This window comes from Tenrec ecaudatus, chromosome 2 (genome assembly GCF_050624435.1).
Source record: "Tenrec ecaudatus isolate mTenEca1 chromosome 2, mTenEca1.hap1, whole genome shotgun sequence".
In the NCBI taxonomy this organism is placed as follows: domain Eukaryota; kingdom Metazoa; phylum Chordata; class Mammalia; order Afrosoricida; family Tenrecidae; genus Tenrec; species Tenrec ecaudatus.
Genome location: NC_134531.1, coordinates 94,134,428 through 94,150,851, shown reverse-complemented (window position 1 = coordinate 94,150,851; position 16,424 = coordinate 94,134,428). Strand labels below are relative to the sequence as shown.

Here is a 16,424-nt window from a genome sequence, read left to right as displayed (position 1 = left end):
ACAACCCTCATGTAGCGGTGACCCCCAACCATAAAATTGTTTTTGTTGCTACTTCATAACTGTAATTTTGCTGCTGTTATGAATCACAATGTTAATATCTGATATGCAGGATGTATTTACATTGTTACAAATCAAATATAATTGAACATAAAGCATAGTGATTAATCACAAAACAATATGTAATTATATATTGTGAAATATTTATGTGTTTTCCTATCGTCTGAGGCGACCCCTGTGAATGGGTCATTTGACCCCCAAAGGGGTGGCGACCCACAGGGTGAGAACTGCTGCTTTAGAATGACCGAGTTACATTCGAGAGAGAGAGGTGACCTCAGAAGTTTATGGACACCATTTCTGGGGATTCCAAATGGTTGTTATCTCAAGAAGTATTCTCCAAGAATAATTACAGGGTTATCAGGAAGAAGTTTTTGAGAAAATTTAAAACTGCGTTGTTGAGAGAAGGACCAGAAATATTGGTGTTGAGGATTTTTTTTTTCCCAGCACAAATATATGTGCTCATTCATTAATGGTAGAGGGGAAGTCTAAGAGAATTTCCTTAGGAAACATCACCCCATCTATCTTACAGCCTGGATCTTGCTCCTTCAAACATTTTTTCTGTTCCCAAAACTCAAAGAGAATTTCAAAGGAGCGCGATTTGAGTCCCTTAAGAATGCCCAACTACTGTGTTGACATGGTGTGCATCGATGAGTATAGAATTCTTCAGGGGAAGCTCAGAGAGATAGAAAGGCCACACTAAGAAAGGTATAGATTGGAAGATTTGTCAAGAAACAATGGCTTTGCATTTTATATTTTGTTGAATGAAGGTTTCTATGAGTTTTGTAGCAGTGTATTGTTTGTTGTTGCTTTACTTACTCTTACATAACCCACATAAATTAAACTCCTTGAGACCCTCAATATCGTTTAAGGTTCTGGAGACCGAAATGCTTAAGAACTGTCACTGTATTGCAGTGACTCTCCGTCACCAGGGGGAGAATGAGATGGGTCTAACATTAATGTTCTCTTGGATGCTTTAGAGATTTGTGAGGAAATTTTCATTGCCCCAATGATTGTGGAGTCCAGTGGTTGATAACGTGGGGTTAGGGTAATAATTGTCTAACAAAAAATTAGGTACTATTACATAATTAAAATCAACCCATGTTTTGCATGACTAGCTTTAATTTTTCTTTTATAGTCATCTGTGGCCAGCTTGTATCTTAAAATAAATATGACTAACTCAAGTCTTGTCAATGGCTATCATTTTGCACAGTATATACCAAATTCTTAGGCTATCCATCAGGGAAGTTTGTGATATTTTCCCTCTTCTCTGACATCTACTGTTCACTGTGCCGCAGTATTAGGGACCTTTTGTCTAGCTCTTCCCTCAGCCTGGCAGATTTGTCCCTAGCGATCCACTCGTTCCTTTACCCCTTTCAGTTCTTTGCTCAAATCTCACGCTCTCCATTGGGTCCACTCTGACCGCCATAGTTTAAGCCAGGCCCCTCCCCACATGCCTCATGCCCTTCTCTTGCTCTTTTGTGTGTGCTCTCCATGACCATATGCCACTCTCTGACACACTGTCATTTATTTATGATTTATGTTTAACTTTTATTCTCTTACTCTCCCCTCCCCCGAATATGTAAGCTCCAAGAGAGCACGTATGTGGCCTGGTACACAGTAGGGACTCAAAAATCCGTGTTACATAAATCAATGTGTGGTTCTCTTATAAGCAACTTGATTCCTAGTCCTCTATGATCATTGAAATGTTATATTAATTTTGATATCCTGGGTGAGTCTTATTCTTTTATTTCATAATGGCAAAGGAGGCATTATCAGATATTCTATATGAAAAAGATAGATTCAATTTAGTGGGCTAAGAACCACAACTCGGGGGTGTCAATTTTCCTGCCCTAATGAAACCTACTTCATGACTCAGTGAGAAAATAGAAGCCCATTATTATGACTCAGTCCCAGAGGCAACCCAGTGGGAACCTAGTGAGAAGTGTCAGTTAATGCCATTCGACCAATCACATGTTTAAAATATGTTTAGGTCAGTTGATGAATAAGGCAAAGGCCAAAGCCCCATTGCCACTGATATTGGGAGGATTGGAAGATGTTGCCAACGTGCAAGTTGCCTTTTGTCCTGATGGACCCAATGGAATTCCCTCAAAAACAACATTGTTTTACGTTATGATTAGAAATTCCAATGTGTAGAAAGGACAGATGGCAACCTTGATTATAAAGGAAGAAAAGATTAAAGCATAACCATTTCAAACTCAGGAAATTAAACCAAAGTGCTTAATTTGTGCAAGGTAGGCCCCCCAATAAAAGGCCCCCGTGACTATGAATTGCTTTCTATGCCAGTGAATGCCTTCTCTGTTTCAGAGACACGGCAACAAAGCAGTGGTCACCGGGTCCCCCCTCCACAGACACACATTTTCATAGCACACCCAGCAGACCGGGCTTCTTGTCAGAAACGAAATGACCCTGGACAAAGCCAACCACTGATGGATCCGGATTAGCTCGCTATTCGGGGAGCAAGATCATTCCGTATCTTTTGAGTGACTTTAATGCTTAAACCAGTAGCTCGCGTAGACAGAGGCTATCCGCTTGCCGACAAAACAGGTAGCAAGAGAGCAGGGGGGGCAAGAGGCTTCCCACAGCCCTTTATCAGTATGTCAGTTCTGTGAGCTCAAAGAGCAAGTGTTGCGAGGGACGGAGACTTACCCAGCCTGTGCATTCACTGAATCCTCCGCACCACTCTGAGACTGCCAGAAAAGGCGTCCGTAGGGGACAAGGGTGATGGGTGCTTTATGGTCGTAGGTACAGTTCTCCACCAAAAGAAGAACTGGAGTAACCGAGTGTATGTTTTCAATCCTATTGGAGATTTCGCTTTATGCTTTATACAGTCATGCTGAGTGTAATTATTTTAGGGGATATTTTCTGATAAAAATCCACTGGGGGAAATTCCCCCTAGCATCGAACAGATGACAAGTACACATATCCGTCTAACCTGTGACTGTGAACTAGCATATTGTAAGCTATACTGAAGTAGTTGGGGAATGCATTCAGGTTTGGGGTTTGGTTGGTGGTGTTGTTAAAGAGAAACCCAAGAAGATTTCAGCTAACTAGTCCTGATCATAGGAACTCTTAAATGATGAAAGGCTCTACTCCGAACTGAAAGGTTGATTTAAACCGGCCCAGCATCTCCACAGGAGCAAAACATGATGACCTGCTTCCACAGAGATTACAGCCACGCAAGCCCTTCACCGTTCCCCCGGTGAAACTGAGTTGCTGCCAGTCAGAGACAACTCAGTGGCACCTACCACCGTTCTTGATGATAAATTATTAGTGTCTTCTTTATGTGGTTAGCCTTCACATCGAACAATGGGGATGGCAGAGAGATGCAGTCCCCACAGATCATCAGAGTCGCCTCCACTGGGTCAACATCTTGTCCCGCCCCCCGCCCCCTCCCTCTTCCCCCTGCGATTCCTTCACCGCTCACATCGCCCTCTCCATGGACTTTTATCACAGCACTTACGACTCTGCATTATGATCGTGTGTTTACATGCCCACTAGATTGTGCACGTCTTGAGAATTGGCCTATGCCTTTGTCATATTTATAATTCTGCAGTAGTCAGGGCGCACGCTCAATAAGTAATGGCTGCTTCAAAAGGCATTCCTTTATCTCTCTAGAAAATTGTCGGCGTGGAAAATTGTCATGTTCTCAAGGAAGGCTAAGCTTCTCTCCCACCTGTCATGATTATTAATGTAATCAACCCACTGTCATCATCCCCACCTACTGCAAAAAAATCAAAATCACTGCCATCTAGTCATTCTCAACTCCTCCTCCTCCTCCTCCTGTAGGACGGACTAGAACTGCCCGTATGTCTGAGACTGTAAATTCTTATGGCAACAGAAACCCTCATCTTCCTACTGCAGAGCAGCTGGTGGATTTGAACTACCGACCTTGCGGTTAGCAGCCCAAGGTGTAACCCATTATGGCTCCCGGATAATGGAAGTTAAGGAAGACTCGATTGGAACCCACACATCTTTTGTAGTCATGATTGAAATGAGGACGAGGGAGATAAATCGTTGTATCATTTATGTTCCTTTGTATGTGGTCATTTCTGTTAGCTGCCATCAAGTTGGGTCCCCACGCACAGTGGGGGCAGAATGTTGAGATAGACAGGACGTACATGGACTAGGTTTGGGAAGTAGTCGATAGCCATGTGTTTCTTTCTAGTCTGTCTTAGTCTGAAATCTTCACTGCATCCTGTTCAGCACCATAGCAACGCTCAAGCCTCAACCACCAGAGGGCTGGTAGCTGCCCTTGAGGAGCTTTGGCCAGGAATTGGGCACAAGTACCCTTGTTGTTGTTGTTGTTGTTGTTGTTAGGTGCCATTGAGTCAGTTCTGACTCAAAAGTGATCCAAATGAAAATTCCACCAGTAAACCTCCACCGCCCGCCCCCATGGTAAAGCTCTTTAAACACCCAGAAACGATCTGAAACAGAACTCCATCTTTGTCTTCATTCCTTCAGTGTTACCTTCACACCTTGCACTGCTAGCTACAGGATACTGAATCTAAACAATGCATCCCTTTATAGACATCAGCCCACCATCCTGGAGCCAGTCCCACTCGGCTACTCTCAGCCAGCAGAGCAGCACCTCACAGGGCAATACAAGGAAGGAAGGAGAAAGAAGGAAGGAAGGAAGGAGAAGGAAGGAAGGAAGGAAGGAGAAGGAAGGAAGGAAGGAAGGAGAAGGAAGGAAAGAGAAGGAAGGAAGGAAGGAGAAGGAAGGAAGGAAGGAAGGAAGGAAGGAAGGAAAGAGAAGGAAGAGGAAGGAAGGAAGGAAGGAATCATTAAGGAGATGGGCGAAACTTAGGTCCATCACTAGGATTGCTGTGATTGATTTTGTTTGTTTAAGTGGCACCTAATCAAGGCAGCAAAACTGAGGCACTGAAAAGCCAGTCATTGGCAGCATCGCTTAGCAAACCAGAGAAACACGTGCGCTAGGGGAGACTGCGTCCTTAAAATAAAACTATGGTGCAGGTTCCCTGGCCATCCGTGTGTAGAATGGAAGGCTGTGTATTTGCCACTGTTGTGGTTGCAATTGCTGTTCATTGTTAATTGCCTTGGAATCATGCAGTGGCAGAAAGATCATTCTTAAATTAGTAAATAAATAAATAGCTGTGTGTGTCAAACCAATACTCAAAACTATTACTGCCGCCAACTTCATTTTCACTCACAGCACCCCTCATTAGATGGAGTTGGATGGCCCCCACTGGGTTTCTGCAGCTGTAAATCTTTACAGGAGCAGAAAGCTTCATCTTTCTGCCATGGATCAGCTGCTGGTTTCCACCACCCGCATTGCGCTAAGCAGCCTAAAGTACAATCCACCACGCCACCAGAAAGAACGAGCTGGGTTACTTCCAATTACCTCACATGCATATTAAAGTTGGACAATGAAAATGGATGCCTTGAAATTGTGGTGTTGGCAAATAGTATACAACGTGCCATTGACTGTCAGAGAAACATACCGCTCCCTCTTGGAAGAAGTAGAGCCTGAATGCCCTCAAGATTCAAGCATGGCAAGACCTCATCTTATATTCCTGGGCATGCAATGAGGAGACAGCCCTTGGAAAGGAATAGGATGCCCGCTCAAGTGGTCAAGTGAAAGGTCAGAGAAAAAGAGGAAGACCCTGGATGCCACAGTCGCGATCCTTCTTGCCAAGAGCCTTCCTCTTTCAGACTGTATTTGACTTTCACCGTCCTTCTCCAGGGATTTGTCTCTCCTGATAACAAGTCTAAAGTACATGAAACGAAGTCTCTCCATCCTTGCCTTTCAGTAGCATTCTGCCTGTCCTGTTCTCTTGGTTCTTTTGGCTGTCCGTGGTACTTTCACAGTAGTTTGCCAGTCCCGTAACTGAAAGGCATTGATTTTCCTTCAGTCCGCCTTATTCAATGCCTGACTTTCACATGCGTATGAGGCAATTGAAAATTATGATATAACACTGAAGAGCAGAACAGCTAGGATGTGTCCTCAGAAGGAACTCACATTATTGTTGTGCTAATATTTCCAGCACGTTCACACTTCCTTCCAATAGCAAAGAGTGACACAGAGAAGGGGAGATAGATGATGTTTTAGGCTGTGTTGACTAGAGAAAATAAAAAATCCAGTGACATTCATCATGAACACAAAAGAACTTCATGCAAAGAAGCAACTTTCCATCAAGAAGGTGCCCCAGCCAAGTCCATAGGTCCAATGCCAGCCAGGACCCTCTTCTGACTCACTTGGCTGCAGACCAATGTTGCCAAAATGTGAAGCAGGAAGCAGGGAGATAGTAGGCTAGTGAGTGCAAAGTAATGTGGGTCCAAGGTTGGAGGAAACATGGCCAGGTGCTGACAGCTCTCAGGGTCGAACACCTCACCTGGGGCCATCCCTGGAGCCAGGCACAGAGTCCCAGCAAGCAGGAAGGCAAAGGGACAATGAGAGGAAAAGAAGTTCCCAGTTTCTCTCTGAAAAGAAAGTCACTTCCCCAATTAGGCTTCACCAGACGACCAGACCACCAGACCACCTTGACAGTTTGAACTCCACCCCTCCATGTTCATACAAGGTCAAGTTGGCATAAAAATCTCACTGCCACAGATGGCTAATATTGGTTTTCACTAGGAATGCTCTGGAGCAGTAATAAACCAAAGACAAGTAAAGTTGGATTCTCTATTACCTCTTCTGCAGAGGTTTGATGAAATTTTAATGTATCAATTTATTGAGATATGGTAAGTGCCAAACATGGAGAATCCATTTCGTTTCTTTGGAGTCCCTGGTTATTGCAAAGCAGTGAGAGGCTCAGCTAATAACCAAAAGGTTGATGGTTCAAGTCCACCCAGATGCATCTCAAAAGAAAAATCTGGCAATCTACTTCTGAAATTATTGCCAAAAGTCAGAATCAGCTCAACTCAAATATATGAGTTGATTTCTTAAAGATCCTTCAGTCAATCCCTGACTCTAGGTCTTTTGTCAGCAGATAAGGATATAGTAATGAACCAAACTCAATGCCACTGAATCCATTCTGATTCATTAAAACCCCAGGCAGAGTAGAACTGCCGCTATGGGTCTCCAAGGCTATAAATCTTTTTTGAGAACAGAAAGCCTTATCTTTCCCCGATAGAGTGGCTTATGAGTTGAAGCCACCAACCTTGCTTTCAGTAGCCCAATGCTTAATCCTCTCCACCACTAGGACTTGTTTAATAGTAAAGAAAGTAGCCATTTGGATGTCTCTCTATGTGGTTGCCAGGGCTTTGGTGGTGCTATAGGATAAGCATTGGACTGCTAACTGCAAAGTCAACTATTAGAATCCACTGGCCATTTCCCAAGACAAAGACGAGGCTATCCACTCCTACGGATTTATAAGACCTCAGAAACCCTACACAGGTTTGCTAGTAGTTAGAAATGGCTTGCTGCTTGGTTGGTTGGTTGGTTTTCTATGGGATTGAGTAAAAGCATTAAACACCTCAAATAAAGATTTTCTTTTCTTTTTTTTAGCTGTGTGTGTGTGTGTGTGTGTGTGTGTGTGTTGATCTCTGAAGTTCATTCTTGGTTTTGCTACTAGAAAAGTAGACTCGTTTTTTATTCCTGATCACTTGAGTACCAGTAAAACTAAATCAATTGGAATACAATAGAAATTCAAATAAAGCAGGTGAAAATGAAGTAATGGAAATCCCCCAGACTTGTTACTGTGTAGTCCCTTTACTGGTAAGAGTCATGGTATAGTGGATTTGCCTTGAGCTGTTGGGCACAGCGTCTGTGATTTGAATCCACATGCTGCTTCACAGGAGAAAGATGAGCCTCTCTACTGCTGTAAAGACGTAAAGTCTCAGAAACCCGAAGGGCAATGCTACCTGATAGGTAGTCCTGTAGGGTCACTATCATTTGGAATGGACTCTGGCAGTGAGTTTGTGTTTTGGTGTTTTTTCTTTAGTCCTTTTATTTTATTCAGACTAATGGGAATGTACACATTCTATACTGGTGCTGAGTGCTGCCAATATGCTTCAAACTCCCAGCAACCCCATGTGACAGAGTTGACCTGGCTTATTTTGCCTATCATGTTTCAACAGCTTGCCAAGGCTGTCTTGCACAGAGCTGCTAGGTATATTCAAACTATCCACCTTTCAGTTAGCAACTGAGTGGTGAACTTTGTGCCACCAGGATCCTTCTCTTTTATTGTATTCTTTTAATCATTTTATTGGGGGCTCGTACAACTCTTATCACAATCCATCCATCCATCCATTGTGTCAAGCACATTTGTACATTCATTGCCAGCATCATTCTCAAAACATTTGCTTTCTGCTTGAGCTCTTGGTATTGGCTCCCATTTCCCCCCTCCCTCCCCATCCCCCTCTACCTCATGAACCACTAATAATTTATAAATTATTATTATTTTGGCATGTCTTACACTGTCTGACATCTCCATTCACCCACTTTTCTGTTATCCAGTCCCCAGGGAGGAGGTTATATGTAGATGCTTGCAATCAGTTCCCCCTTTCCAACCCACCTTCCCTCCACCCTCCAGGTATCGCCACTCTCATCACTGGTCCTGAAGGGATCATCTGTCCTGGATTCCTGTGTTTATAGTTCCTATCTTTACCAGTGTGCATCCTCTGGTACAGCCAGACTTGCAAGGTAGAATTGGGATCATGATAATGGGGGTTGGGGGAGAGGAAGCGTCTAGGAACTAGAGAAAAGTTGTATGTTTCATCGTTGTTACACAGCACTCGTCTCCTCCCCAGGACCCTCTGTAAGGGGATGTCCAGTTGCCTACAGATGGGTCTTGGAGTCCCCAGTCCACACTCCCTCTTATTCACAATGATTTGAGTTTTTGTTCTGATGATGCCTGATACCTGATCCTTTCAATACCTCATGATCACACAGGCTGGTGTGTTTCTTCCATGTGGGCTTTGTTGCTTCTGAGCTAGATGGCTGCTTGTTTACTTTGAAGCCTTTAAGACTCCAGATGCTATATCTTTTGATTGCCAGTCACCATCAGCTTTCTTTACCATATCTTCAGCAATCGTGTCAGGAAAGTGAGCATCATGGAATGCCAGTGTGTTAGACAGGGTTCTCTAGAGAGATAAAACCAGATTGCTGATAATTTTATATATATACATATATATGTATATGCATATATATACTTATATATATTTATAAAGACAGATATATAACACAAAAATTAACTGTTAAATTATATACAGATAGATAATACAAGAAATGAACAGTTAAATTATAAAGCAGTACAAATGGCTCAGTGCAACTCACTCCCGTGAGAGAGTTGTGAGACACTGGCAGTCCGTCAAATCTTGAGAGCCGCCAGATCATCCTCTGTAGAGAGAGCCAGGCTATCCCAGCACAGGCAGCAAACAGCAAGGTATTTCACCAACTGTCAGCCAGGTCACCAACTGTCAGTCCCAGCTCCAGAGATGTACATTCCAATCGTCTGGTCTTAAAGGGACCTCAACTTACAGCGACACAGTCCACAGGCTAGGCGTCCCACAGGTAGTGTATCCTGTAAATTGAGGCACAGAACAATCAAGGAAGCTGCACACTGGTCCAATGATTAAAGAGCAAGAGACAAGAAAGGTGAGTGTCACTGAGCCATTTATCTCTCCGCCCTTCAATTAATCCCACTTGTGTTTATCAGCCAGGCTGGCACAATAAACTATCTTAGCCAGTTTAATAGAACAAAGTATTCTTGCATTGAGGAGTACTTGAGTGGAGGCAAAATGTCTATCTGCTACCTTAATACTAAACCTATAAATATATGCACATACATCTATTTCCCCAATGTCATATATAAATGTATTTACATATGTACATGCCTGTATAGACCGCTATAGATTCCCTTTGCCTCCTAGTTCTTTCCTCTATTTTCTTTTACTTTCCCCTTGCCCCACTGTCATGTTCAGCCTTCATTTGGGTTTCAGTAATTCCTCTCAGTTACATTACCCTTGATCACACCCTACCAGGACTCCTATACCCTCCTTCCCACCGATTTGGATCACTTGTTGTTCCCTTGTCCCTGTGCTTGTTAACACCACTTCCTTTCCCTCCACCTCCCCCTCTCTCATGTCACCCCAGAACCATCAGTCTCATTGTTTTCTCCTCCAGATTGTTCATCCAGCCTATTTTATTTAGACAGGCCTGCGGAGATAATAACATGCACAAAAAAAACCCAGAGCAAAACAAAGCAATAAAACACAACAAAACAACAACAAAAAGCCAATGACAAAAAGACCAAAAAAAAAAAACCAACAACAACAAAAAAGAAAAGCCTGTAATTAGTTCAAGGATGTTTGTTGGCCTTTACGAGTATTTTCCAGTTGAGTCTGATGGGGTGCCAAGCCAAGGCCTCAAAGTCTATTTTTGGTATTCCCTGGGGACTTCATTGCTCTGTTTCCCTTGCTGTTGTATTACATGCCCTTAGTGTTTTGCCTCGGTGTGGTGGGGTCAGATCGGGCAGAATTCCACACTGTGTCTCCAGTGTTGTCCCCTGTAGGGCTATGGGTCAGTGAGGGATGTTGTGTCTCATAGTGGGGTTGGCCAGATGGTCTTTTCTCTGTGGATTCACTTCTCTAAGCAGGAATCTTGTCCTCAAGGCCTGGTGGGCCAGGATGTGCTCCACTCTCTTTTGCTCCCATGTGTTCTGATCACATGTGCCTCTCCCTGAGCTGCAGCTTCAGTGCTATCCTCTGAAATAAATTCTTCTATGGGGAGGGCCAGGTGTCCACGTAGTTGGGATTGGGACTGTCCCCTCCAGGATCCTTCTAGGAGGGAAACCATTACAGATTTCTGGGAGAGTGTGAGAGTTGAGCTTCTCCTTCCTTTGTTTCCAAAGCGAATCATTCACACAGAAGTTTTACAAATAGTGGAAAAGCAAAAAAAGGAAGTTACTGCTTTGACATGGCCATCATTTTTTCACTGGATGTTACTGGTACACAATTTTCCAATCCTTTTATAAACTACTTGAGGCTGTAGTTTATATTCTTTGTTCTTTATTCTTTATAATAGCGCATGCAGCACAAACTTAAGCATAAAGGAGATTTTCATCTGAGTCTAAGGATATAAGAGGTTTGAAAAACTATTTTAGTCTGTGTTTTTATGCTACTACTTGATTTTTATGGGAGAAAGCACAGTCATTGATGTATCAAATTAAATCTCTCATCATACATTTTGCTGAACAAAAAAATGGTTAGCATTATTTTCCATAGAATGTATGAGTTAGGAGTGCAAGTAATTCAGGTAAGGAAAGAAAAATAAAGAAAATGAAAATTCAAAAACATAAAAGTAGATGCAAAGCTAGAAACAACTTTTTTGCCAGATTTCTAAGACTTTTAGTACTCTATTCTGTATTGAAAATTATTCCCCAAACCAAAAGCTATGAAGACTACCATAATGTTAAATTGTGCAATTATCTAGGGGTATATGAGACCACTGAACTAATACACTGTTATTAAATCTCTTTTTTAATGTAAAACTAATAAATTTAATTAAAGGTGAGTCCAGGTTTGTACAGCTCGTTTTCAGAATTAAAATATGGAAAGTAAACACACAGCTGTGTGGGAATACACAGCTTCTCTGTCACTGGTAGCTAAGGCATTCCCTCCATTAAAATCTAATTGAAAATCCTCAGTGATATTTAAGCTCCACACAGAAGTGTAAACTACTGTGACTACAACTCACAATGCATTTAAAACAATTATTCTTTATCATTAAAGTTAATAATATGCACATTAACCTCATATGTAGTCTAAATCAATACTGTAGTTTAAAAGATATGACCTCTGGACAGCTTTGTCTAAATATTGATTTCATTGTCATTTGTATAAGGTATCAAACGAATTAGGTGCCACACTAATATCATTAATTCTGCCCCCATAGAGCCCCTGACTTTATGTTTCTTACAATGTAAGACACGACTTACAAAACTATTAAGGCCGTCGCCAAGTATAGTTGCCAAGTGGATGAGTGGCTGTCAGCATATAATGCCCCAATTCTCTACTTTCCGTAGACAGAAAACTTTCTGCTCCTTAATGTGGAGATTGATTGTTGATGTTAAGTTTCAGGTGAGAGAGTTTCTCTCAGCCCTGGGAGTCTGATTTACCTCCTTCAAATGCCATACATGCTTCAGGACAGAGACACCCCATCTCAGCCATTAGAGTAAAATGTTGTCATTGTGCAGCAAAGCTGTTTCCTTCAAATAAGTTTCTACGTGGATTCCTGTTACAAGCCAGGAATTAGTCCGTTGGAGTTGGCAAACATGGGTCAGAATAAAGGTCTAAAGTGGTCATGGTAGAATGAAATAAAAATACTAGAATGAATGATGGCTATGCGTCATAGTGCGGGCCATCACGGGCAGTGGTGATTATGGTTTGGGGAGATAAAGTGCAAATTCAAATACCACCTATATAGTTTGCTCTTTCACTAGTCTAGATTTGAAATTGCTATTAATCACACTGATTATTATCACCATCCAATTAAATATAACTATTTTGATGTGCTTTTTAAAAAAATTATTCTTTTACTTGACTTTTTGCTTACCAAAAACTCTCTTAAAAAAAAAAAAGATTTGATCGTGATCATAAAACTGAACTGTGGGTGCTATTTATACTCAAAGATGTTTACTCCAAATCTCTTGTAGGTAAAAGCGACCCTTTTTGTGTAGTAGAACTGAACAATGATAGGCTGCTTACCCATACCGTCTACAAAAACCTGAGTCCCGAATGGAACAAAGTCTTCACATTGTAAGTAGTCATTACCTTGAGATTATTTGAAAACTAGTGCTAAGTGGTATTTATTTTTGAGATGTGGGTGTGGGTGTGGGTGTTACCCTTAACTGATTAACAATTTCATGCATCTGGTCTGCCTTTGGCTAAAACAATGGAATTCATAACTTCAGCTCTCCCTAATAATGAAACCTGGTGTAAAGAATATGCCCTTTGTTTGTTTGTTTTCTCAGCCTTTTGAAAAACTGTACTTTTTATATGATTTAACTAAGCTTTTTCTCCCATTGACTGAATTGCTTCTTCCTTTTATACTTTCTATTGAAATTCTCCCCAATTGCATTGACACCAAGGAGGACAAAGCTCTATTTGTTCCATTGCTGAAATCAGCAAACAATCTGGTCACGAATTCGGCAGATGCTTCACTTTGGGTTTGTTTCATTTTAGCACAATAAGAATATGAAGCATTGTCCTGGATGTCAAAACACTCTTTGACTTAATTTTTCTTTTGTTTTAAAAAGTTTGTAAACCTTTGGAAATCGTGAACTCTCAGAGTTGATGATGCTCCACCTGTTTTTTGTGGGGATTTTGTGGTTTGTTTGTTTTTTCAGTTTTTCTTAAACTGGGCTTTAGAAATGGCCTGTGTACCAAAGAAAACTCTCCAAATAGAAATACTTCTTTGAAGTTTTCTAACTTTCTATATTTTGTACGGGGAAAAACTGCTAAATTCCTCATTAGTTTCTTATTGTAATTTCTCTACTTAAGCGCCAGTAACTAATCAGCTTTAATTATCTAACTTTTCAAAAACAGAACAGGAATTCCTCATTTTTATAAAAGATGAAAGCCTGGTCAGGAAAATTGCCCTCCTAAGAAGTTTGTGGAGAGTGTTTTTCTCTGGAAAGCATAATTGAATGAATAGGTTTAATTATTATCAAAGCCATTAATTGATTGGTCCCTGATAAAGCCTCTTCTCGCATGTGGGTGTAGGTTTTCAGAAATGAATATATTCATTTTGTTGTTGTTTTCTCTTTACTCATATTTCCTTAGTGGACAATTTTATCAAAGAAAAAACGATGCCAACAATTTGGAGTTATATTTCCAAACACATAAATATGAAGAGAGCACATAGTTGTTCGTTAACGTATGTTGTCCTGGGACATAATGGAACCTCACTAATTTCTACATCCCAGAGTAGGACAGTAGCTAGAAGGTTTACATTCTCTCTCTTCTGCTTTCTGCATGAGTTAATTTTGACTAGACGCCTGGCAGAAATCTAGTCAATGTTTTGATGAGAGTGGTACACAAGGGAGTTCTATGGTAAGTCCTACAAAACTAAGAAGTACAAAACAGTTCCTCTTGTTGTTAAGAAGAACTATTTAAATTCTACTCTGACCCTTGCTGGTATCATTTGGGAGTACTGGGAAGATTGATGATGATGATGATGATAAGGGAATGTCTTAAAAAAAAAAACCCACACCACTCATTGTTTGTTTGTTTTTTAATGGAAAAGCTTATCCTATGCCCATCCAGCTGGAAAATTGTCTTTCATTAAGAAGTATTTCAATAGGCAATTATATTTCATGTAAAGTACAATGGTGCTCAGAGTTCCAGATGATAGCCCATCGCTGTGGTTCAGTAAGGTGCATTCTGGGAGATTCCATCCGAAATTACCTTGTGTGTGTGTATGCGAACAGCATGCATAAAAACACACGCACACACGATCAGCTGGAAGTCTCTAGACTTCACGAAAACATTTGTATTCCTGTTACCCACTGAGGAAGTCTTTCCCTCCCCTCCCCAACATGTATTTATTATGCAGCAACGTTAAGGATATCCACTCGGTGCTTGAAGTGACGGTTTATGATGAGGATCGGGATCGAAGTGCCGATTTTCTGGGAAAAGTCGCTATCCCACTACTGTCTGTAAGTCTTACTCACCTGACACACTTCTCCGGGTTGCTTTTACTCAAGGGGGAAAAAAGGGAAAAAGAAAACGCTCAGCTCTATGTCTGTCATTTCTCAACCGAGGTCTGTAATAAGAACACTAAAAATTTTAACATACTCAATTCACGGCCGTGTTGAATCCCATGATAGTTAATTCTTCCTGACAGACTTGATCCTGGTAATGAACAGGTACTTGTCAGAATTGCCACAGTTGTTTTGGGTTCTCTGTCAGTTTCAGCAGCTGGGGGTCAAAGGTCACCGGGGGAGTGTATTCAGTGGAGACCGCGAGACAGACGGCTGTCATGTCCTTTTCCCGCAGATTCAAAATGGTGAACAGAAAGCCTACGTCTTGAAAAACAAGCAGCTGACAGGGCCAACAAAGGGGGTCATCTATCTTGAAATAGATGTGATTTTTAATGCTGTAAGTCTTAACTTTGGCTTTTTTGTACTGCTAAAGAGTTCAGTTTCATGAAAGCTTTTGTTCCTGATTTGTAGAGAATTTCTGTCATTCCCCATTTTCTCGAAACCTTGATGTCTCCCGGAGAAAACGCTTCTGCCCCTGCCTGGCACACCCACCCACCCTTCTCCTCTGCGCGGCTGTGTGGTGGCCACGGCGCCGGGCAGGGATGCACCTGCATGCGCGACTGTGTGCATTTATATTTTATGAGCCAGGACTTTGAAACTTTATAAATTATTGCAAATTGAAATGAGTGGGGGGGGGCTGTAAACATTTGTCATAGATGAATCCATGTAACAGACACATATGTTGATATATAGGTGAAAGCCAGCTTGCGAACCTTAATCCCCAAAGAACAGAAGTACATTGAAGAGGAAAACAGACTCTCTAAACAGGTAAAAAGCAAGGAGAGACTAATTCCGCTGGAAAGACCTGATTATAGATTGATAACACTTCTAAGTAAGGTCTAATAAACTTTGGAGGCATGGAGGTGCGGGAGGGTAAGAGACTGGAAATTTTTATTATCTGCTTATGTGAAAATTGCTCTTTCTCTCTTTTGTTTTCCCCTCTCTGTCTCGTTTTCTTTAAAAGATCAAACATGGACAATACCAAACTAATCAATTGGATGGGGGTGGTCAGAAAGGAGAGGGGGTACTGTAGGCACTGCAGATAAAGGCTATGTAGTCACGCATTAGCAAAAGAATGATCATTTTGACATAAAATACATCTGATTGCCATGGAATGTGTAAATGAGATCACCAGAAGCCGGGTTCTAATATATGTCCAGACCACCCACAGGTATCCTGCAGGTGTGTGTAAAGTGAACCTAGCACCGAGCTCTTGCCTCTAATCCTCAGGAGGAAGGGGGGGCTCCGGCTTTCAAAGAAAATCATCCTGTTAATTAGATTTTAATGATGGTCTTTTATGAGTGAACTTTTATTGGCTTCTTTAGTTTACCAACACCCAGAAAATTACAGAACTGATTTTCTATCACAAAGGAGCATCTTATTTACAGTTTAATCAAATTTGATAATCAAGCTAAGAAAAAAGTACTCAGCAACTCCCTTTTCTGTTTTTTTTTTTTTTTAGTTCCCATGAACAGAGCTAAAATAAAATGAAATTCATTTGTGGTGACCTTACTTGTCTCCCCATCTTTAATAATTTCCTGTGCTGTTAGAACCCTGAATATATTTGGGGGCTTTAATCCGCTCACCCTGGTCAGTGGAGTCTTTGGTAACTTAAAGACA

The 16,424-nt window shown here is 41.4% G+C and overlaps 1 protein-coding gene across 4 annotated transcripts in view; it reads left to right on the top strand.

The window, feature by feature from the left end:
* MCTP1 (multiple C2 and transmembrane domain containing 1) overlaps positions 1-16,424 on the top strand; it is a 669,880-nt gene that overhangs the window by 458,486 nt on the left and 194,970 nt on the right. For all 4 annotated transcript variants that reach the window (XM_075543074.1, XM_075543073.1, XM_075543072.1 and 1 more), the window contains 4 exons: positions 12,696-12,798; positions 14,597-14,699; positions 15,040-15,141; positions 15,498-15,572. In XM_075543074.1, the coding sequence (XP_075399189.1) occupies positions 12,696-12,798; positions 14,597-14,699; positions 15,040-15,141; positions 15,498-15,572 (383 nt within the window). The remainder of the gene's footprint in view (positions 1-12,695; positions 12,799-14,596; positions 14,700-15,039; positions 15,142-15,497; positions 15,573-16,424) is intronic.